The sequence below is a fragment of the Suncus etruscus genome, chromosome 17 (genome assembly GCF_024139225.1).
Source record: "Suncus etruscus isolate mSunEtr1 chromosome 17, mSunEtr1.pri.cur, whole genome shotgun sequence".
NCBI lineage: Eukaryota > Metazoa > Chordata > Mammalia > Eulipotyphla > Soricidae > Suncus > Suncus etruscus.
Window position 1 is genome coordinate 49,236,658 of NC_064864.1, and position 24,358 is coordinate 49,261,015.

A 24,358-nucleotide genomic window follows, 5' to 3' on the forward strand; every position below is an offset into this window, starting at 1 on the left:
ATTTATTTTTATTATTTATTTTTATTTTATTTTATTTTGGTTTTTGGGTCACACCCAGTGCTCTGGTATTAATCCTGACTCTGCTCTCAAACATCACTCCTGGAAGGCTCAGGGGACCATATGGGATGCCAGGGATTGTCTTTCCTGGGTTGGTAGTATGCCAGACAAATGCACTACCACTGTAATGTCACTCTAACCCCAAATCATTATATTTAAAGGAAATTTTCCAATAAAGAGAAATTCCTGAAGATGACTATAACACTATTTTAGAACACTAGTTTCTTAGAACAAATATTGTTAGAACAATATGTCTAAAACATTTTAGAACACATTTGTTAGAACACTGGTCTTAAAGTTAGAACATTAACATTTGTTAGAAATCATCTGGATCTTTATTTTTATTTCAGAAGCAAGTAGTCCTTGTCTATTTTCCAAACCCTCACATGAATTCTGATGATGGTTGCATTGATTTCTTTGGCTGGAGTCTTATTTATGTGAACTATATTGTAGATTCTGACATCAGAGTAGTTTTAAAAGACTAAGAAATGCTTACATTTTGAGCCATAGAGACAAAACAGAGGTTAAGTATTTCCCTTGCATAGTGTTAACTCTTGTTGAATCCCTGGTACCACAAATGGTTTCCCAAACATCACCAGGAGTGATTCCTGAACATAAAACCAGGCAAAATAACCTGAACAGAACCTTGTGTTACCTAACCCCTCTTCCCCCACCAAATGGTTTCATTGTCTTAAATTTATATCTTGTTTAGTTTTCTGTGCATCTATTAGCTCTTCAGCTTTTCTGAGCAATGGAATAGTAAATAATAGTAGGGAAACTTTATCTGCACAAAAGAGAGACCCTGGTTCAGAATCCCTTAGGTCACACATGATGGGGACCTTAACTAACATATTTCATTCTGAAAATGAGAATATATGGAAAGATAGAGAGTATATTTCTATTTCCGAGCTGATAATTGGCTTTACTCCCTATACACATACTTAATCAGGACCCAATGAGAAAAGATTATCAGCCTAATATTGAATGTTCCATAGTTTGTATATGACATATGAAAGTGACCTTATGTGTATGGACCAGAACACTCCCAAGTGAAAATGTTAGTGTAACAATTTTACATTTTGGGGAAGACCTGGGAAACACAATGTCAGGAAGTCTGGGATAAAAGCCAAAGAAATATAGATAAAATTAATGCAGCTGTCAAGACTGCAGAAGAGAAGAATATCAATTAGTGAATAAGTTCAGACTAGCATTTATTTTTGTGTTCAGTACTAAAAAGAAAGAGCCCAAAATGTTGGAAGATTAGCAACCTGGATATCCTTAGAAACTCATATAGGCTATGTATGTGAATGGTATTTACAGCCTATTCATATAATCTCTGAGAAATCATTAAATGAAATATTATATATTAATAACTTGAGCATTTCTTTCTTCTGTGGAAACTTTGTTAGCATACTCTACTCATGCTTTGTACTTTTATTTAACTTGTGCTATTTTTTATATTACAAAGTCAACCAAGATTGTGCTATTGATTTTTTTTTCCTGCCATTTGCCCATTTTCTATGTGGTTTTACCAGTCATAGTTTAAACACTTATTAGATGGAGTCTAACTTATTAGTTATTAACCACTTAGATGAGTCATATCACCTGGTGTTTTCTGTAACTACTTTCACAGTTGACATATACAAAGTGACTTTAAAGAATTTTCTTTCTCATTTCTTAAGGTCAAAGTTCCAAACCAAAATAACAAAAAGGCTTCACTCCCTCTAAAACTCTAGGATACTAGAGAAATATTCTATACATTCACCATCTTCTGGTGACTCCAGACATTCCTTGATATGTGGACAAATGATATACATCTTCACCTCTATGACTATATGACTTACTCTTTGCTTATCTCTTCTTGGTCTCTCTCTCTGTCTCTGTCTCTGTCTCTTTCTCTTTCTCTCTCTTTCTCTCTCTCTTTCACTCTCTCTCTTTCTCTCTCTCTTGTTTTTGGGTCACACCTGGCAGCACTCAGGGGTTACTCCTGGTTCTATGCTCAGAAATTACTCCTGGCAGGCTCAGGGCACCATATGAAATTCTGGGATTCAAACCATCGTTCTTTTGCATGCAAGGCAAATGCCCTAACTTCATGCTATCTCTTTGGCTTCTTCTTGGTCTATTTTAGAAGGGATACTTGCTATCATGTTTAAGGTCCATTCTGATAATTCAGGAAGATGTATTCTCAAGATACTTAATTCACAGCTATAAAGAGAATTCTGATTCCAATATAATCATATTCGCAGGTTATAGGGAATAGAACATAAACATGCATTTATGTGGACCACCATTCAACACAACTTAGTATTATGAAAATTATTAATTATTCTCAATCTTTGGAATCAAGAAGTGATTTATAAATATGCTAAGAGTCACATAATGGTATTTGATAATTTTTATAAATTTATATACATTTTTATAAATTCATATATTTTTTTTATAAATTTATATAATTTTTTATAAATTTATAAAAATTTGATGCCATAATTTGATAAAAATATATATGCCAGAAATATAAAAAATTTAGAAGTTTTAAGTTCCATTACCACTACCACAGTCAATATATGTATTCCTGATGCTACATCCTTTTTTTATAATTATCTTTATTTAAACACTGTGATTACAAATATGATTATAGTTGTATGATTACAGTCAAGTAAAGAACACCCCCCCTTTACCAGTGCAACATTCCCACTACCAATTTCCCAGCTCTCCCTCCTCCCCATGCCTCCAAAACCTGTACTCGAGACAGGCTTTCTACTTCCCTCATTCATTCACACTGTTATGATAGTTTTCAGTGTAGTCATCTCTCCAACTGCACTCATCACTCTATATGATGAGCTTCATGTCATGAGCTGCACCTGCCAGCCCTCATCTCTCTTGTCTCTGAGATACTGTTAAAAATGTCTTTCATTTTTCTTTTTTTTTTGTTTTTTTTGTTTGTTTTTTGTTTGTTTGTTTGTTTTTGAGCCACACCCATTTGATGCTCAGAGGTTACTCCTGGCTGTGCGCTCAGAAATCGCCCCTGGCTTGTTTCATTTTTCTTAAAGCCCATAGGTGAGTGAAACCATTCTGCATCTTTCTCTCTCCCTCTGACTTACTTCACTCAGCATGATAGATTCCATGTACATCTATGTATAGGAAAATTTCATGACTTCATCTCTCCTGACGGCTGCATAGTATTCCATTGTGTATATGTACCACAGTTTCTTTAGCCACTCATCTGTTGAGGGGCATCTTGGTTGTTTCTAGAGTCTGGCTATTGTAAATAGCGCTGCAATGAATATAGGTGTAAGGAAGGAATTTTTGTATTTTATTTTTGTGTTGCTAGGTTACATTCCCAGGAGTGGTATAGCTGGATCGTATGGAAGCTCAATTTCCAGTTTGTGAAGGAATCTCCATATCGCTTTCCATAAAGGTTGTACTAGACGGCATTACCACCAGCAGTGAAAAAGAGTTCCTTTGTCTCCACATCCCCGCCAGCACTGCTTGTTTTCCTTTTTGTGATGTGTGCCAATCTCAGTGGCGTGAGGTGGTACGTCATAGTAGTTTTGATTTGCATCTCCCTGACGATTAGTGATGTTGAGCATCTTTTCGTGTGTTTTTTGGCCATTTGCCTTTCTTCTTTTTCAAAGTGTCTGTTCATTTCTTCTCCCCATTTTTTGGATGGGGTTAGTTGTTTTTTTCTTGTATAGTTCTGTCAGTACCTTGTAAATTTTGGATATTAGTCCTTTATCTGATGAGTATTGGGTGAATAATTTCTCCCACTCAGTGGGTGGCCTTTGTGTTCTGGGCACTATTTCCTTTGAGATGCAGGAAGCTTCTCAGCTTAATATAGTCCCATCTGTTTATCTCTGCTTCCACTTGTTTGGAAAGTGCCGTCTCCTCCTTAAAGATTCCTTTAGTCTCAATGTCCTGGAATGTTTCACCTACATGTTGTTCTATATACCTTATAGTTTTAGATCTGATATCAAGGTCTTTAATTCATTTGGATTTTACCTTTGTACATGGTGTTAGCTGGGGGTCTGAGTTCGCTTTTTTACAAGTGACTAACCAGTTGTGCCAGTTGTTGAATAGGCTTTCTTTGCTCCATTTAGGATTTATTGCTCCTTTATCAAAAAGTAGGTGGTTATATGTCTGAGGAACATTCTCTGAGTACTCAAACCTATTCCACTGATCTGAGGGTTTGTCTTTATAACTATTTATAACTATTGCTTTGTAATACAGCTAAAAATTGGGGAAAGTAATGCCTCCCATATTCATTTTCCCAAGGAGTACTTTAGCTATTCGAGGTTGTTTATTGTTCCAAATGAATTTCAGAAGTGTTTGATCCACTTCTTTGAAGAATGTCATGGGTATCTTTAGGGGAATCACGTTAAATCTGTACAATACTTTTGGAAGTATTCCCATTTTAATGATGTTGATCCTGCCAATCCATGAGCAAGGTATGTGCTTCCATTTCCATGTGTTCTCTCTTATTTCTTGGAGCAGTGTTTTATAGTTTATAGTTTTCCTTCACATCTTTAGTCAGGTTAACTCCAAGATATTTGAGTTTGTGTGGCACTAATGTGAATGGAATTGTTCTCTTAATGTCCATTTCTTCCCTATCATTATTAGTGTATAAAAAGGCCATTGATTTTTGTGTGTTAATTCTGTAGCCTGCCACTTTGCTATATGAATCTATTATTTCTAGAAGCTTTTTGGTAGAGGCTTTAGGGTTTTCTAAGTAGAGCATCATGTCATCTACAAACAGTGAGAGCTTGACTTCTTCCTTTTCTATCTGGATTCCCTTGATATCTTTTTCTTGCCTAATCACTATAGCCAGTAATTCCAGTATTATGTTGAATAGGAGTGGTGAGAGAGGACAGCCTTTTCTTGTACCAGAATTTAGAGGGAAGGATTTTAGTTTATCTCCATTCAGGATAATATTTGCCACTGGTTTGTGGTAGATGGCTTTAACTATATTGAGAAAGGTTTCTTTTATTCCTATCTTGCTGAGAGCTTTCACCAAGAATGGGTGTTGAACCTTATCAAATGCTTTTTCTGCATCTATTGATATGACCATGTGATTTTGATTTATCTTGTTGTTTATGTGAATGATCTTCTTTTTTTTTTTTTTTTTTTTTTTTTTTTTTTTTTTTATAATTTTTTATTATGAATTATGAGAACAAAAGATGCAAAGAAAGAGGATAAGGTAAAGTTACAGTGGAAGGACAATCACCCATAACATAATTATCAGAAGAAGTCCCCTTGCTGATATCTTAACTTTGAATTTTCACCAAAAAAAGTTAAGATAAATAAAACAGAATCCATGTGCAATTACTTTTTCCCTCAAGTCCCCAGATTGTAGCACATTATAATATTTCTTAACAGCACACAAGGCAATCTAAAGCCATCAAGCTTACGTAACTCCTTAAACATTAGAGGCATAGTGTTTTTTACATTTCCATGTACATGCATATTAGCTTAAGTTAACCTCAAATTTTAAGTGGGTGTGTTTTAAGGATTAGAGTCAAAGGAGCACAGTAAAAACGGTGTTAGAGTGGCAATTGTTGTTTGCATAGGCCCACCAAAATATGAGAGGCATGGAAAGGAATAGCCTTGGCCTAAATACAAAGAGATCCTACCCCTGAAGTTTCCTGGCATAAGACCAGCTCTAGGCCTCAGGAAAGTTATCGTTCGCTCCAAGACATTGTCCGTAGCGCCAACACACTTATCACAGAGTCTCTGTTGTTGGTCTCATGTTTCTGTATTAAAGATTCTGGAATCTGCATGTCCTACATTGAAGTCATGATGAGGAGTGCCTTCTCGTTTCACTTCACCATGAAAGGGGAATGCAGGAAGCCCTGTCCTATAAGCAGGTTGTTGTTGTTGTTAAGTCTTCTCAGTGTTAAAGGAAGTCTCTTTTGAGCAGGACGATGTCTGAGCAGTGGTAGGGTCTTCCGTGGTAGAGGATTGCTTCCAGGTGATGTTATAGACAAACCTCACCATAAATGGGCAATACAGCAAGCCCTGTCCAGTAAACAGGTCATTGTTCTTGTTGTCTTCTCAGTGCTAAGGGATGTCTCTTTTGAGTAGATCGATGTCAGAGCAGCTGTAGGGTCGTCCCTGGTACAGGAATGCCTCCGGGTGATGTTATATACAACCTTGGATGTTTTGTAAATGTCTTCTGTAGATCAAGGGGTAAATGGAGAATGTCCATTCTTCTGAGGCCTGTGCCAGGTCTTTATGTCAATGTTCAGGGTGTAAGGTCTCATTGTACTACAAGATTTGTGTGTTCCCCTTTCTATTAGATAAGAACTTATTGGTATGTATAGTATTTTCCCATGTCAGTGTGCCTACGCAAACAAGATATAAAGCCACGTGGTGCTATCAGATATATGGGGGCATAAGAACATTTCCAACAAGACCCATGACTTGGTTCAAACATAAGTATTAAACTGAGGGATTCTTTCACACCAAATTCCATATTGAGTAGTTCACAAAGAGAAGATAAAAAAAAATGGGGGGGGATCATCACTGTATAAGAAAGTATTTAGCAAAAGTTATAGCCGTCAAAGAAAACACGCATAAAATGTTGAAAAGATATGTGTCCTTTTTATGCCTTTTAAAATAGTTGTGTGGGTGTTAACTCTAGGGCACCACTTTGGTCTGTGAATTAGGACTCAAGAGTACTTAAGTTAGAAAGGGTAAAAAAGGAGTAATGATGATAGGAGTTAAAGAAGTTAAAGAGAAATATGAACTTATGAAGGGGTATGCAAAAGGGCAGAGTACAAAATGGACATTCTGCATACATAAAAACATAATTCAATGATAGTGAGTACTAGTAATGTTTCTTGTGAGAGTACTATTAATGTTTCTTGTGCGCGCGGGGGCAATAGCCCCCACGCGATTTTGAAAATGTAGACTGGACAGAGATTACCAGTGCCAGCCAAACCTCCTCCTGCCTGACTCCCGGCTCCCAGGAAGGAGAGATCCTTCAAGAAGCTGGGAGAACAGAAGTTCAGAGCCCCACCCAGACCCTCCCTAAGGAGCCGCATGGATAGTGGGGGAAGGCCTAGGGTCCTTCAAGCTCCACCAAGGGACCCAACTCACCGGCTTGCCCAGGGGTGTGGCCCGGGGAAGCCCTGGAGATCTGGAGCAAGGCGGCAGAGGGGTGCTGGGGTTACCCAAATCCCGCACCCCCCCTAGGCCTGGCCAAGCAGGCCTCCGGCATGGCGTGGGCCTGCCAAACCTCCTCCTGCCTGACTCCCGGCTCCCAGGAAGGAGAGATCCTTCAAGAAGCTGGGAGAACAGAAGTTCAGAGCCCCACCCAGACCCTCCCTAAGGAGCCGCATGGATAGTGGGGGAAGGCCTAGGGTCCTTCAAGCTCCACCAAGGGACCCAACTCACCGGCTTGCCCAGGGGTGTGGCCCGGGGAAGCCCTGGAGATCTGGAGCAAGGCGGCAGAGGGGTGCTGGGGTTACCCACATCCCGCACCCCCCCTAGGCCTGGCCAAGCAGGCCTCCGGCATGGCGTGGGCCTGCCAAACCTCCTCCTGCCTGACTCCCGGCTCCCAGGAAGGAGAGATCCTTCAAGAAGCTGGGAGAACAGAAGTTCAGAGCCCCACCCAGACCCTCCCTAAGGAGCCGCATGGATAGTGGGGGAAGGCCTAGGGTCCTTCAAGCTCCACCAAGGGACCCAACTCACCGGCTTGCCCAGGGGTGTGGCCCGGGGAAGCCCTGGAGATCTGGAGCAAGGCGGCAGAGGGGTGCTGGGGTTACCCAAATCCCGCACCCCCCCTAGGCCTGGCCAAGCAGGCCTCCGGCATGGCGTGGGCCTGCCAAACCTCCTCCTGCCTGACTCCCGGCTCCCAGGAAGGAGAGATCCTTCAAGAAGCTGGGAGAACAGAAGTTCAGAGCCCCACCCAGACCCTCCCTAAGGAGCCGCATGGATAGTGGGGGAAGGCCTAGGGTCCTTCAAGCTCCACCAAGGGACCCAACTCACCGGCTTGCCCAGGGGTGTGGCCCGGGGAAGCCCTGGAGATCTGGAGCAAGGCGGCAGAGGGGTGCTGGGGTTACCCAAATCCCGCACCCCCCCTAGGCCTGGCCAAGCAGGCCTCCGGCATGGCGTGGGCCTGCCAAACCTCCTCCTGCCTGACTCCCGGCTCCCAGGAAGGAGAGATCCTTCAAGAAGCTGGGAGAACAGAAGTTCAGAGCCCCACCCAGACCCTCCCTAAGGAGCCGCATGGATAGTGGGGGAAGGCCTAGGGACTTCAAGCTCCACCAAGGGACCCAACTCACCGGCTTGCCCAGGGGTGTGGCCCGGGGAAGCCCTGGAGATCTGGAGCAAGGCGGCAGAGGGGTGCTGGGGTTACCCAAATCCCGCACCCCCCCTAGGCCTGGCCAAGCAGGCCACCGGCATGGCGTGGGCCTGCCAAACCTCCTCCTGCCTGACTCCCGGCTCCCAGGAAGGAGAGATCCTTCAAGAAGCTGGGAGAACAGAAGTTCAGAGCCCCACCCAGACCCTCCCTAAGGAGCCGCATGGATAGTGGGGGAAGGCCTAGGGTCCTTCAAGCTCCACCAAGGGACCCAACTCACCGGCTTGCCCAGGGGTGTGGCCCGGGGAAGCCCTGGAGATCTGGAGCAAGGCGGCAGAGGGGTGCTGGGGTTACCCAAATCCCGCACCCCCCCCTAGGCCTGGCCAAGCAGGCCACCGGCATGGCGTGGGCCTGCCAAACCTCCTCCTGCCTGACTCCCGGCTCCCAGGAAGGAGAGATCCTTCAAGAAGCTGGGAGAACAGAAGTTCAGAGCCCCACCCAGACCCTCCCTAAGGAGCCGCATGGATAGTGGGGGAAGGCCTAGGGTCCTTCAAGCTCCACCAAGGGACCCAACTCACCGGCTTGCCCAGGGGTGTGGCCCGGGGAAGCCCTGGAGATCTGGAGCAAGGCGGCAGAGGGGTGCTGGGGTTACCCAAATCCCGCACCCCCCCTAGGCCTGGCCAAGCAGGCCTCCGGCATGGCGTGGGCCTGCCAAACCTCCTCCTGCCTGACTCCCGGCTCCCAGGAAGGAGAGATCCTTCAAGAAGCTGGGAGAACAGAAGTTCAGAGCCCCACCCAGACCCTCCCTAAGGAGCCGCATGGATAGTGGGGGAAGGCCTAGGGTCCTTCAAGCTCCACCAAGGGACCCAACTCACCGGCTTGCCCAGGGGTGTGGCCCGGGGAAGCCCTGGAGATCTGGAGCAAGGCGGCAGAGGGGTGCTGGGGTTACCCAAATCCCGCACCCCCCCTAGGTCTGGCCAAGCAGGCCTCCGGCATGGCGTGGGCCTGCCAAACCTCCTCCTGCCTGACTCCCGGCTCCCAGGAAGGAGAGATCCTTCAAGAAGCTGGGAGAACAGAAGTTCAGAGCCCCACCCAGACCCTCCCTAAGGAGCCGCATGGATAGTGGGGGAAGGCCTAGGGTCCTTCAAACTCCACCAAGGGACCCAACTCACCGGCTTGCCCAGGGGTGTGGCCCGGGGAAGCCCTGGAGATCTGGAGCAAGGCGGCAGAGGGGTGCTGGGGTTACCCAAATCCCGCACCCCCCCTAGGCCTGGCCAAGCAGGCCTCCGGCATGGCGTGGGCCTGCCAAACCTCCTCCTGCCTGACTCCCGGCTCCCAGGAAGGAGAGATCCTTCAAGAAGCTGGGAGAACAGAAGTTCAGAGCCCCACCCAGACCCTCCCTAAGGAGCCGCATGGATAGTGGGGGAAGGCCTAGGGTCCTTCAAGCTCCACCAAGGGACCCAACTCACCGGCTTGCCCAGGGGTGTGGCCCGGGGAAGCCCTGGAGATCTGGAGCAAGGCGGCAGAGGGGTGCTGGGGTTACCCACATCCCGCACCCCCCCTAGGCCTGGCCAAGCAGGCCTCCGGCATGGCGTGGGCCTGCCAAACCTCCTCCTGCCTGACTCCCGGCTCCCAGGAAGGAGAGATCCTTCAAGAAGCTGGGAGAACAGAAGTTCAGAGCCCCACCCAGACCCTCCCTAAGGAGCCGCATGGATAGTGGGGGAAGGCCTAGGGTCCTTCAAGCTCCACCAAGGGACCCAACTCACCGGCTTGCCCAGGGGTGTGGCCCGGGGAAGCCCTGGAGATCTGGAGCAAGGCGGCAGAGGGGTGCTGGGGTTACCCAAATCCCGCACCCCCCCTAGGCCTGGCCAAGCAGGCCTCCGGCATGGCGTGGGCCTGCCAAACCTCCTCCTGCCTGACTCCCCGTGAATGATCTTCTTGATGAGGCACTGGTTCCTGTTCGCCAGGATTTTGTTGAGGATCTTTGCATCTGTGTTCATCAAGGACATTGGTCTGTAATTTTCTTTTTTGACAGCATCTCTATCTTTTGTATTTTTGTATTAAGGTGATGTTGGCTTCATAAAAGCTATTTGGAAGTGGTCTTGTTTTCTCAATTTCATAAAAGAGCCTTGCCAGGAATGGTAGTAGTTCCTCTTGAAAGGTTTGAAAGAATTCATTCGTGAATCCATCAGGGCCTGGGCTTTTGTTTTTGGGCAAATTTTTGATTATGGTTTTAATTTCCTCAATAGTGATGGGGGTGTTTGATATGCTACATCTTTATTCAACCGTGGAAGGTTATATGTGTTAAAAATTTTATCCATTTCTTCCAGGTTCTCATATTTAGTGGCATAGAGTTTCTCAAAGTATTCTCTGAATACCCTTTGAAGCTCTGCAATATCTGTAGTGATCTCCCCCTTTTCATTTCTAATACATGTTATCAAGTTTCTCTCTCTTGCTTTGTGAGTTTTGCCAATGGTCTATCAATCTTGTTTTATTTTTTCAAAGAACCAACTTCTTCTTTGATTGATCTTTTGGATTGTTTTTTGGGTTTCCATTTCATTGATTTCTGCTCTCAGCTTTGTTATTTCCTTCTGTCTCCCTATTTTTAGTTTCTTTTGTTGATCATTTTCTAATTCTATAAGCCACATCATTAAGCTGTTCATGTATGCTCCTTCTTCCTTCCTGATGTGTGCTTGAAAAGCTATAAATTTTCCTCTCAGTACTGCTTTTGCTGTATCCCATGGGTTCTGATAGTTTGTGTTTTCATTGTCATTTGTTTCCAGGAAACTTTTGATTTCTTCTTTGATTTTATCTCGGACCCACTGGTTGTTCAGTAGTAGGCTGTTTAATTTCCAGGTGTTAATTTTTTTCTTCTGTGTCTCTTTGTAGTTCACATCTAACTTCAGAGCCTTGTGGTCAGCAAAGGTAGCCTGCAAAATTTCTATCTTTTTTATTTTATGGAGGTATGTTTTATGTGCCAGCACGTGGTCTATCCTGGAGAATGACCCATGTACGTTGAAAAAGAATGTGTATCCAGGTTTCTGAGGATGGAGTGTCCTATATATATCTACTAGGCCTCTTTCTTCCATTTCTCTTTTCAGGTCTAGTATATTTTTGTGGGTTTCCATTTGGTTGACCTATCAAGTGTTGACAAGCCTGTGTTGAGGTCTCCCACAATTATTGTGTTATTATTGATATCCTTTTTCAGATTTGTCAACAATTATATTAAATACTTTGCTGGTCCCTCATTGGGTGCATATACGTGTAGGAGAGTGATTTCTTCCTGCTGTACATATCCCTTGATTAGTACATAATATCCATCTTTGTCCCTTACAACTTTTCTGAGTATAAAGTTTGTGTCATCTGATATTAGTATGGCCACCCCCGCTTTTTTAAGGGTATTGTTTGCTTGAATGAGTTTTCTCCAGCCTTTGATTTTGAGTCTATGTTTATTCTGACTATTTGGTGTGTTTCTTGTAGGCAGCAGAAGTTTTTTGATCCATTTCGCCACTCTGTGCCTCTTAACGGGAGCATTTAGTCCATTGACATTGAGAGAAATAATTGTCATGGATTTATTGCCATCTTTGTGGAAAGTTGGTTGTGTTTTTTGTTCAGTCTTGTCTTTAGAATAGATCTTTCAGTTTTTCTTTTAAGGCTGGTTTTGAGTCTGTAAAGTTTTTGAGCTGTTGTTTATCTGTGAAGCCATTTATACTTCCTTTAAACCTGAAAGTGAGTTTTGCTGGGTGCAGTATTCTTGGCGAAGCATTTATTTCATTGAGTTTTGTCACTATATCCCACCACTGCCTTCTGGCCTTGAGTGTTTCTGGTGACAGGTCTGCTGTAAATTTCAAGGATGCTCCCTGGAATGTAATTTCCCTTTTCGATCTTGCTGCTTGCAGTATTCTATCTCTATCTGTGGTATTCATCATTGTGACTAGGATGTGTCTTGGGGTGTTTCTCCTGGGGTCTTTTTTAGCTGGTACTCTTCGGGTATGCAGGATTTGGTCACGTTTTCTTTAGCTCTGGTAGTTTCTCTGTGATGATATTCTTGACTATTGATTCTTTCTGGAGATTTTCTTCTTAGATCTTTGGGACTCCAATGATTCTAAAGTTGTTTCTGTTGAGCTTATCAAAGACTTCTATTTTCATCTGCTCTTATTCTTTGAGTAACTTTTCCATTGTCTGATCCTTTGATTTAAGGCTTTTTTCCAATTTCTTCTGCTGTGTAAAGTTGTTATGCATCTCATCTTCCAGTGCATTAATTCTATCCTCAGCTGCTTTTAACCTGTTCGAAAGCTCATCCATTATGTTCTTCAATTCATCTACTGAGTTTTTCAGACCTGTTATTTGACCTGATATTTCAGTTTGGAGTTTTCTGATTTCTATCTTCATATTCTCTTGATTTTTATTAGTGTTCTGATTTATACTTTATTTGAGTTCTGTGAGCAATCTCCATATTTCTTCTCTAAACTCCATTTCTGAAAGACTGCTTAGGTGGTTGGCCATTGTTGGGTCATCAGAGTTTCCATCTTCATTCTCTATGGCTGACGTTGGTCTGCGTAAGGAGTGGCCACACTCCTCTGCTTCTACCCCTTATAAGTGGGCTTAAGGGGGCCAGCAGAGTCAGCTGTATCCGCAACTCCAGTCCGGAAACACTCACCTCAGCCAAGGCAAGCCGTCAGGGGATGAATGCCAGAGAAGATCAAAGTTCCCAGGTTGAAGCAAGCCCGGGGAAGCCCCAAAATGTCTGCAGAGCTTAAGGGGCCCAGCAGAGTCTGTCTTATCCACAACTCTGGCCGGAAAGCACTACATCCTTTTTAAGCAATGATTTATTCTAAAATTTATTTATTATATCTTTAGTATAGAGTAAAACTAGATATTGATTTTTGGTTTCCTAGATAAAATAAAAATGTTACAAATATGTTCTAAGAAAGCCTTAAAATTATTATCTCTGAGGTGATTATATCAGATTATTATATAAATTGAGACTTTTAATCTCCTAACTATATTTTGTATAAAATTTCTCATATGGCTATTTGATATTATATTTTCCTTATATTTATCCTGCACTCCATTTCTCATTCAGCATGTATATAATTGCCAGAAGTAGGATCTGACATTTCTCCCTGTTATGTCATCTGTTATTAAATTCAGTCTGTTTCTTTAGTCTGTCAAGACCTTTTTAGGTCCTGATTTTGCCATCAAGCATATTGACTGCTTCCTCTAGCTTTGTGTTACTAGAGAATGTGATTTCCAATAGTGACCATTATCTTCATGTCTTCAAGTAATTAATAAAAATGAACAAGAAAGAGAAGACAGCAGAATCTTGCAATTGACTGCTTGCATCTTCCCTCCTTGTTGATGATAATTAATTAGTTAATGTTAATATGTTTTAATTAGTTTACTTGCAACCTGCTCTTAATTGTTCATCTTTTATTCAAGCTTACTATGATAGACCCTGTATTATATATTGCTGATATTAAGACAAATTATATTTTTCTTTAATTTTTCCTCATAATTCTTTCATAGAAAGAAATGGAATTAGTCTGATATGAAGTATTTTGGATACATGAAATTATTGTAATTTGAAGCAAGCAAAAGGATTTGGTTTTGCATCTTGAATGCCCTGCTACTCAGATAGTACTTGAATTAGAGAAGACTTAGTAAAGGAGATAACAATGAAATATGAACAGATTTGTATAGACTGTATAGGTAAAAAAAGTATACATTCAGTATTTATTCCACTGTGTGTGTTTTTCCCTGGTGGACGTTCAGGTTAATTCTAAATTTCTTAAAGAAGAAACTTTTTTTAATAAGAAGTAACTGTTTTGTAAAGGATTTTAAGTGGGTCAGTTTGGGAATTTCCACAAACTGAATCAGAAATGAATAGTTCAGATATTTTAGTGGAGACCTAGCTTGTAGCACTGGTTTTATAGACTCTAAGAATGTGAGAATGCAAGAGAACAGGGTGCCCGGAGGCACCTGCTTTACATAGTGTTCTCTATACATTTCAGTATATTATATCCCATGGCTCTTATTGCCAAGTATGAAGCTAAGATTTAGAGACAAAAATCATACACATAGGAAGAGACCTTGAGTCTTTCTTGAAAAGTATGTTTAACCCTTGCTTAGACAAAACTAACAAATTTTCTTTGGACCTTTCCTGGTTTCCTTGGACCTATTTTAAATTGTATACTTTCTAATCAATCATATTTACTTTTCCTATTTAATAATTTTATTTAGTTTCCACCGCTCATAATAGCATCCAAGAAACTTTAAGATAGCAGAAGAAAATATCCCTTGAAGAAATTACTTTCTCTCTGTCTGTCTGTCTGTCTGTCTGTCTGTCTGTCTGTCTGTCTCTCTCTCTCTCTCTCTCTCTCTCTCACACACACACACACACACACGCACACACACACACACGGACATGGGAATACAGAGTTAGTGTTATATAGTAGTCTTTCAAAAATGAAGTCATCTATTTTCTTGAAAGACTCGAGTTGGTTGAAGTTTCCAACACTCACGTTCCCTTACAGCACTGTGATGGATGTCTTGCATCATAATTACAAAGCTTGCCATCTGAGTGGAGAGTAGAGGTGATCAGTCTTCCTATTTTTCTAGAAACAATTGATCATTCATATTTATAGGGCTATACATTGCTGGGATTTGGAAAGGTCAGTATTGATTATCTACATACATACATGGTGTGCTTATTTTCTATATTAATAAATATGAGCTACTTCTATGAGACTACAATACATAGTTTTCTGAGATATGGGGTGAAGGAAGATGGATTCATGTGAATTAAGTCATGGGAATTTTGACTAAAGTTCTAACTTTTATTCTCTTTGCATTTTTGGAAATGACAGAATCATTCTTTAGATTAGTTCACATATGCCATCCCTAAACACAGTAACATAAATACTGGTAAGAAAATTGAGTTCATGTCAGCTAACCTAAGTCAATAAAGTACCAGTGCTTGCATTAAGGAGAAATAAGAAGGTTGTCAATTGTAATAAGAATGGCACTTCAAGTTGGGTGGAGAATTTTGAGCTATAGTTTTTGTTTCCTTGCCTTTATTTAAAAGATATCTAGCACTTAAATATTTTTGAAGTTAAAAAAATGTTAGTTTTGATTTGCATCTCCCTGATGATTAGTGATTTGGAGCATTTTTTCATGTGCCTTTTGGACATTTGTATTTATTCTTTGACAAAGTGTCTGTTCATTTCTTCTCCCCATTTTCTGTTGGGATTAGATGTGTTTTTTTTTCTTGTAAAGTTCAGTCAGTGCCTTGTACAATTTGGACATTAGTCTCTTATCTAATGGTATTGGGTGAATAGTTACTTGCACTTAGTGGGTGGCTCTTGTATCCCAGGCACTATTTCCTTTGAGGTGCAGAAGCTTCTCAGCTTAACATATTCAGCATAATATTAAGCTTCTCAGCTTAATATATTTATCTCTGCTTTCACTTGTTTGGAGAGTGCAGTTTCCTCCATGAAGATGCCTTTAGTCTCAGTGTCATGAAGTGTTTTACCTACTGTGTTTTTCTATATACCTAATGGTTTCAAGTTTGATATCAAAGTCTTTAATCTATTTGGATTTTACCTTTGTACATGGTGTTAGCTGGGTGGAGTTCGTATCTTTGCAAGTGGCTAACCAGTTGTGCCAACACCACTTGTTGAAGAGGCTTTTCTTGCTCCTTTATCAAAAATTAGATGATTATCTGGGTTACATTCTCTGAGTACGCAAGCCTATTCCACTAATATGAGGGTCTTCTGTGTTTATTCCAATACCATTCTGTTTTGATAACTATTACTTTGAAATACAGTTTAAAATTGGGGAAAGGAATGCCTTTCATATTCTTTTTTCAAGGATTGCTTTAGCTATTTAAGGGTGTTTATTGTTTCAAATGAATTTCAGAAGTGTTTGATCCACTTCTTTGAAGAATGTCATGGGTATCTTTAGAGGGAATGCATTAAATATGTACAATGCTTTGGGGAGTCTTGCCATTTTAATGATGTTAATCCTGCCAATCCATGAGCAGACTATGTCTTTTTCATTTCTGCGTGTCCTCTCATTTCTTGGAGCAGGTTTTATAGTTGTCTTTGTATAGGTCCTTCACATCTTTAGTCAAGTTGACTTCAAGATATTTGAGTTTGTGTGACACTAATGTGAATGGGGTTGTTTTCTTACCATCTTACACCACAGAGAATGGTGCACATCACAAAGAATGAGAACAAGCAGTGCTGGTGGGGATGTAGAGAGAAAGGAACTCTTATTCACTGCTGGTTGAAATGTCATCTAGTTCAATCTTTATTGAAAGCGATTTGGAGATTCCCTCAAAAACTGGAAATTGAGCTTACATATGATCCAGTTTTACCCCTCATAGGGATATACCTAGGAACACAAAAATACAATACAAAAATCTCTTCCTCACACCTATATTTATTGCAGCACTATTTATAATAGCCAGACTCTGGAAACAACCAAGATGCCCTTCAACAGATGAATGGCTGAAGAAACTGTGGTACATATACACAATGGAATATTATGTAGCCGTCAGGAGAGATGAAGTCATGATATTTTCCTATACATGGATGCACATGGAATCTATTATGCTGCGTGAAATAAGAGGAAGAGAGATAGATAATAGATAGAGAGAGATGCAGAATAGTTTTACTCATCTATGGGTTTAAGAAAAATAAGACATTTTTGCAATAATTCTCAGAGACAAAGAGAGGTGGGCCTGAAGAGACAGAGAGATACAGAATAGTTTTACTCATCTATGGGTTTTAAGAAAAATAAAAGACATTTTTGCAATAATTCTCAGAGACAAAGAGAGGTGGGTTCACGACATGATGCTCACCACAGAGTGTTGAGTACAGTTAGAGAAATAACTACATTGAGAACTATCATAACAAAGTGAATGAATGAGGGAATGAATGAGGGAAGTAGAAAGCCTGTCTAGAGTACAGGTGGGGTGGGGTGGGGAGGAGGGAGATTTAGGACATTGGTTATGGGAATATTGCACTGGTGAAGGGGGGTGTTCATTACATGACTGAAACCCAACTACAATCATATTTGTAATCAAGGTGTTTAAATAAAAATATTAATAAAAATGAAAAAATGTTAGTTTAAACCTACTGTGAATATATTAATTGGTTGATGATATGTGCAGTGTATGACCTCCTGAGTGACCATCAAAGTACTTTCTAAATGAATAGATATGATTTAAACCTTTTTTCTTCCTGATCTGTGCATTTATGACTAACTCTGGGTCTTCCTCTTATTTTTTTCCCATCTCTGCCTTGGATGCTTAGAGTTTTTGGCCACTTCAGCCTTCGCAGTGAATGGCAGTTGGTGAAAGTGGACTATAAATCTATCTTCAGTCGGCACTGCACCAAGGAAGATTACCAGACCTGGCACCTTCTCAACCAGGTATATCCTCCAGGTGGGGAGTGCTGGCATGTAGGAATAGTAGCTACTATAAAATTACTTGCTTATATTTGAGACTCCATAACTGCAGAAGAATGGTAGTGGATCAGCTAGGAATAATGGTGGGTGTGAAGGGAAGGAGCCTACACAAGTAGTTCCAGCTGATGCAAGTGCTATTCCTTGGAATCCTGATCCTTGAGCAGTGTCTAGTTTAGCTCTATACATGGAATCATAATTGCAGAAAGAGACCCTCTATTGATCATTTCATTTTTTCAACAGTGAAAATGAAAGTATCTTTCAGACCAATCTGAAATAAGAGCCCCAAAAATGATGGGAACAGAGCCAGTGTGAAAGGATCATTATGAAAGTTCTAAGAAAGACAACTGTCTATTAATATACACCATATGCAGAACTTTCTCTATTCCTTAGAGCCACTTGTTTTTTTGCAATTTGTGCCAACTATTTTACCCTTAACTTGTTGATGGGAACTTAGTGGTGGTTATTTATCATAGAGGGGAAACTTGATTGTCAATGTTGAATTTATTCTGAAAATTTTATAGTAATAGGGCATTCCTTTTCTCCTAATTTCCATGAAAATATTTGGGCAATTTGGATAATTACCTAGTAATCTGCAGCATTCACTTGGAGGTGAAGAGGCAAGATAAAATACCTTTTGTTGGCTAGAATGGCTAAAAAAGCAGTGATATACCAATCTCCCTTATTGTTCCTCCTGTGTGGTAATAAAATATTGGTCATTTACTATGAAATCTCTCCTAGACACTGAACATAAGTGTCCTTCAAAAGTGATTGAAAGAGAATGAAAAGGATTAGGTTTCTTGCTGAGAATATAATTTATTCTCTCTTCATTTTTCTGCATCTCTCACTATGAGTTCTCTTTTTAAGGGGGAGCCTTGTGTCATGGGAGAAAGAAAAATATTCAAGAAACGCAAACCTGGAGCTCAGTGTGCCCTTGGTCGAGAGTCCTCTGGGACAGTGGTCTCAGAACCCTGTGTCTGTGCTGACTGGGACTTTGAGTGGTGAGTCTCTTGACATCTTGTCACCAATTAATTCCAACCAGATGTGTAATATCTGGGAGATGAAAGTGAAGATGGCATGAAGGGAGGAAGACAATACCCACAGGTAAAAGCTGTGTCTGCATATCTGCAGATTCAACCACCCTAGTTCCTGGCCAGTGAGAAAACATGCTTCTCTGGATGGAAGATGGAAAGAAACATTTCAAGGAAAGACCTACTTAATATTCATCTGCCTTTGAATTTCTCAGAGGGATGTTCAATGTAGTGAGGATAAAACAACATTTTTTGAATTCCCTACAAAAATACCCTAAATTTGAATACCCTGTTTTCAAATAAAACCCACAGATATCTGTTTGGTTACTTAAGTCCAATTCTAGAAGAGCTTGATTTTTGCCCTATCCCTACCTAAGGTACAAATCATTTGCAGATCCTTGTAATTCTCTATATCCAAGATTCATTGTGAGTTGCTTGTGCTGTATCTATAACTGCCTATGTATAGTTTACAAGAGTCTTCTAACTGTCTACTTTCTACATGTATTTTGCTACTAGTCATCCTTCATATTTCTAACTACTCTAATGCTAAAAACTGTCAAGTGGTTTTCTTTCTCTCCAAAAATATCCAGTTTTCTTTCCTTGGCTTGATTCACTGTAATTTATTTATTCTGATACCATATAAACTTGGAACAGAGAGAGTGAATGAGAGATTTGCATTTTGTATTTTCTAGTCCCAAAAGATATGCAGAACTTCCCAGTAACCTTGGCCCTTCTAGAATCATCATCTTAAGCTTGATATATGCTGGAATCTATCTTGTTTCCCACTCTGTTATGTCTACTATGTCTATGATGTTATTGCAAGTGTGCAGGTGACTAGGGCTGACCCCATATCTGTGTAATATCCCTGAGCTCATGCCATGTTAAATTTTACTTCAGTGAGAGTTACTTGCAGAGGATGTGCTAAATGAAAAGTATATTTTAGTATAATGGTAGATTGTGTTATTTTTATTATTTTTCAGTAAAGGCTAGTTTTCTCTCTAAGAAAACTGACTGTTAATGAATATATATTATTCAGCAAACTATCTATTTCAGCATATACAATAAGACATTCGATCTATGGCACCAGACATATTGATATCAGGCTGCATAGCATTTGGATTTTATGCTTTGCTATTCCTGTAGAATGGTCCATGGAGGCCTACTATCTGAATATTTCCTGCTGTATTCTCTCCTGTGCTTTTCTAAAGATCTGGCCCTCAGTTATTGTTGGGAAGTACAACTAAGAAAAAAGAAGTACTGGGGGTGGAGCGGTGGTGCAGAGCAGTAAGGCATCTGACTTGTTGGCACATCCCATTTGGTTCCCCAAGCCAGGAGTGATTTCTGAGCGCATAGCCAGGAGTAAACCCTGAGTGTCACTGGGTGTGGCACAAAACAAAAACAAAACAAAACAAAACAAGAAAAAAGAAGCATTATAACAAAAATAGTTTTAGTAATTCTGTTTATATTTACTAGTCTCATAAAAGTACCACTCTTAATGATCTTACTTTTGACCTTGGAATATTGTCTTACTCTTCCTGAACTTACATCCTTGACAATAAAATGCAAATATATAATTGCAGATCTTTGGTTCCTAGGGAAGAATAAATACATGTATTTATTTATTAATGTATCCCAAGCCCAACATCATTAATTGGACCCATGATGCACAATTGATATCCAACATATGGTGGCTGTAGCTGTTGCTATTTCTGTTGTTAATTTTGTATCTCCTGGGTTAGAATTCTTAATACATTTGTTTTTATATTTGGGCCACATATGGGGTGCTCGAAGATTTATCCTGTTCTGTGCTCAGGAATTACTCATGGAAGTCCTTAGAACCTACTGGGTGCCAGGGATCAAATCTAGGTCAGCTCTGTGCAAGGCAAGTGCCTTACCTGGTGTTCTTACTCTCAGGCTTCATTTCCTGATATTTTTAAAAAGTAAATCAGAGCATATATATATATATATATGTATACATATATAAGCTTATATATGTACACATACATATATAAGCTTATATATAAATGAATATTATCTTCAAAGTTCTGCCTTTGGGTCTTATCTATTTATTTTTTGTTGGTGGTATTACTTAAAATATTTATGAATCATTTCCTTGGAATCTGCTGTTGTAAAGCTAGCAGTGATGAGGTGAAAGTAAAAGTACTACCTAGATCCAATATCAGACTGACAACTATAGAATTTAAGTAAGGAAAAATAGCACCTAGAATCTGAGTTACTTAACCAAGGTTAACTAAAGGAGAAAGAGTTGGAATTCAAAGGCATAGCTAACTATATCCAATGTTCTCCTTTTAACATCATACCATTTCTAAAGAAATCAAGCAAGTTCTAATTGTTTTAGATTTATTCTATCTTTCCAAAGAAATAAGGCTTCCAAGTTTAGCTACTCTAAATTTAACACTTATCCTCAAATGACTTGTGTTGCTATTGATGAAATATAATATAGAATGTTCTATTAATACTTAAGCAATCTCAGATGAAGTAGTTTAACCAACTGTATTACATAATAACAGTTGTTTGGTAGCCAATAAAACTTTATACATTTTCCATATAAATTATAGCCAATAATATTCTATGTTAAATAGAACATAGATTATGTTTTAAGAGCATAAAAATAACCCAAGATTTGATGCTGGGTTAGTGGCTATAATGTGAAAATAATGTGAATTTAAAGGCTTGCACTACTTTTATTTTTGATTATGAATGAAGCAGCTTGATTTATGAAATTTGCTTTTTCATACTGGATTTTTGGACAGTTGAAAGAGACAAGTATTTACAATTGTCTTATTCATTTTAAGTCAACTTCCAAAACATAGCTGTCAGTTAAATCTATAGTTTCCCTAATTCATTGATATACCTTTAATGCTCCGACTGTTTAGTAAATAACAACAGTTCATAACCTTTCTTCATCTCAATTGTCCTTTCTATCACAAAGTGTTTCTAGCTAAATAATTCAAAACTTCCAGTTATATGCAGCTTCCATACACACCAAATCATGATCATTTGTGGATTTTTTTCCAGTCTACTTGTGTCTTTCAGAGAAATTATTAAAAGTCATGACTTCATTTAATCAGATAGTGAGGAATGGAATAAAGACTGGGGAGAAAGAATTTAGTGACTTGATTTTGATAGAAAAGTTAGAGTAAAGCCTGGATTCACAAATGGAAGATATTTACCACCTGTTTCCTTCCAGTGCTTGATAAGGGTTTGTTTCAAAACTTCTCAAAACGGTTTATTTGTAAAACACTATTGTCACACTATTATCACACTTTTTTCTATTTAGGTTAAGGTGGCAGTAGTTAATATGAATTTTGTATAAACACTGATGCTTCTACTTATACTCAAAAAGTGTCAGCCTTGAGTTGATATCCCAAAGAGCTTCTTCGCAGAAAAGTTTATGCTAGTACCGGTGAGGGTCCATATCTTTCTTGAGAATAAATTTTATCAGACATTATCAGCAGATATTTACAGATATTTTTCTGACATATGAGCAGTTGCTCTCTGGGAAATAAAATACATTTATATCATGAGAAACAGGCTATACCAGGGTTTATATATGCAGAAGTTGTATTTTTTAATTTGCCACTCATGCAAGCATTGAGATGTACTGAGTATATTTTCTGTTTCATGCCATTTAATTTATCCTAATCTTCTCAACTAACTTCTGGAATTAGAATAATTTATTATAAACATTTTATGAAGGAATATATGAAGACCCAAATGCTTAATTAGAGGCCAAGTCTAATTACAGTGGGTGCTAGCTTGCCTTGCATAGGGCTGACATGGGAGGACATGAGTTTGATGCCCAGAACTCCATGTGTTCCCTGAGCCTCCCAGGAGTGATCCTTAAGCATGGAACCAGAAGTAAGCCCTGAGTATCATCATATTTCACCCAATACTTTTAATTAATCCACTAAAATAATACTCTCATTCTAGAATTCTAATCCCTACTTTGTCTTTGCATCTCCCTTCCATGTTCAGCATATTTCCAGATACTCAGCATAAGAATATCATCATATACAAATAGAGAAGAGAACAGAGATTTTGCATTGACATTGCACATACACCCAATGTGTCTTAAATACATTCAGCCCTTAGTATTAAACATATAGTGCAAAGGCATATTTTTATATAAACTAGACATTACAGAAAACAATTTGCAAACATATATGAGTACATGCATATAAACCAGCATACTAAACTGAAAGAAGGCATAACAATAATTAATAAAATATATTAAGTGCTGAAATTTTATGAACAGACATGTTATCCTATGTAGTGCTTTCAAAAGAGGAAATATCATTAATACTAAGTAGCTACATTAACATAGTAGCTCAATAGTATCCATATGAATGCTCAGTTGTCACATGTAGTAACTGGTTTCTATATAGGACTTAGACATTTAACATTTTAAACATAATTATAAAACCTTTCCTTTAGCACACACTTTTTTGGATATTGTTGGTCTTATCTATAACTTTTGACCCCAGAAAATATGAGATCAGTAAGGTGAGGTAAGTTGTCAACTGAAGTTAGTAAGAAAGAAGTGTCGATTGGCTGCTGAAACCTATAAGGACAAAGTGAAGTATTTCAGAGAAATTCTGATATGCAAACTTGTTGATGGGAGGGATAAGGATAATGGGTAGCTCAAGATTAGATTAGACAAGTGTTTGAAATAATTACTGAATTATCTTTGTAAATATATTTGTAACTGCATTTGTTTGGGCTATATCTGCTTCTTTGTTAAATTTTATTTTATTGAAACCACTGTGATCTACAAAGTCCTTCATATTGAATTCACATATACAGTGATTCAAGGCCATTAACACCACCAATGTTGACCTCCCTACACCAATGATCCCAGAGTGCATCCTATACCACCACCCTTTGCCACTGGCTTCCAAATATAACAGGTCCATTGAAGTTTAGATGGTTAAAGTTTAGGAATCTTGGTTTTATTGTTGTTGACATTGGCTTGGATATTTAGTTTTTACCTTTTTATCTCCATCAATACACCTGATACCAATTGGCCCTAGCCTCTATCATTTCTTTTTTCTTTCTTCTTGTTTATATAGAAAAAATGCAGAAATATGAGGTAAAATAAAGTGATCTGTGCCCCAAGGTTATATGAAAAAAGACAGGAGCTGCTATTTAAAAGATTTTATTTGGGGGGGGGCACACCCGGTGATTCTCAGGTGTTACTCCTGGCTATGTGCTCAGAAATCACTCCTGGCTTGGGAAACCATATGGTACACCTGGAGATCAAACTGCAGTCCATCCTAGGCTAGCACTGGCAAGGCAGATGCCTTACTGCTCCACATCACCACCCCAGCCCCTATTTAAAAGATTTAATAAAGGAAAAAAAAAAACAAAGAAAAAAGAAAGATAAAACAAAAAAACTATGTGTGGAAGGTTTTTTATTTTTTAATAGATGCAGTGAAAGTTGGGGAAATAGAAAGGGAAATCTTTTTTTATATTTTAT

General features: G+C 39.6%; 1 protein-coding gene across 1 annotated transcript in view; it reads left to right on the plus strand.

Moving 5' to 3' along the window:
* Nucleotides 1-24,358, plus strand: part of SORCS3 (sortilin related VPS10 domain containing receptor 3) — a 721,132-nt gene that overhangs the window by 637,949 nt on the left and 58,825 nt on the right. Inside the window, exons 15-16 of the mRNA XM_049790799.1 lie at nt 17,677-17,794; nt 18,695-18,828. Coding sequence (XP_049646756.1) covers nt 17,677-17,794; nt 18,695-18,828 — 252 coding nt within the window. The remainder of the gene's footprint in view (nt 1-17,676; nt 17,795-18,694; nt 18,829-24,358) is intronic.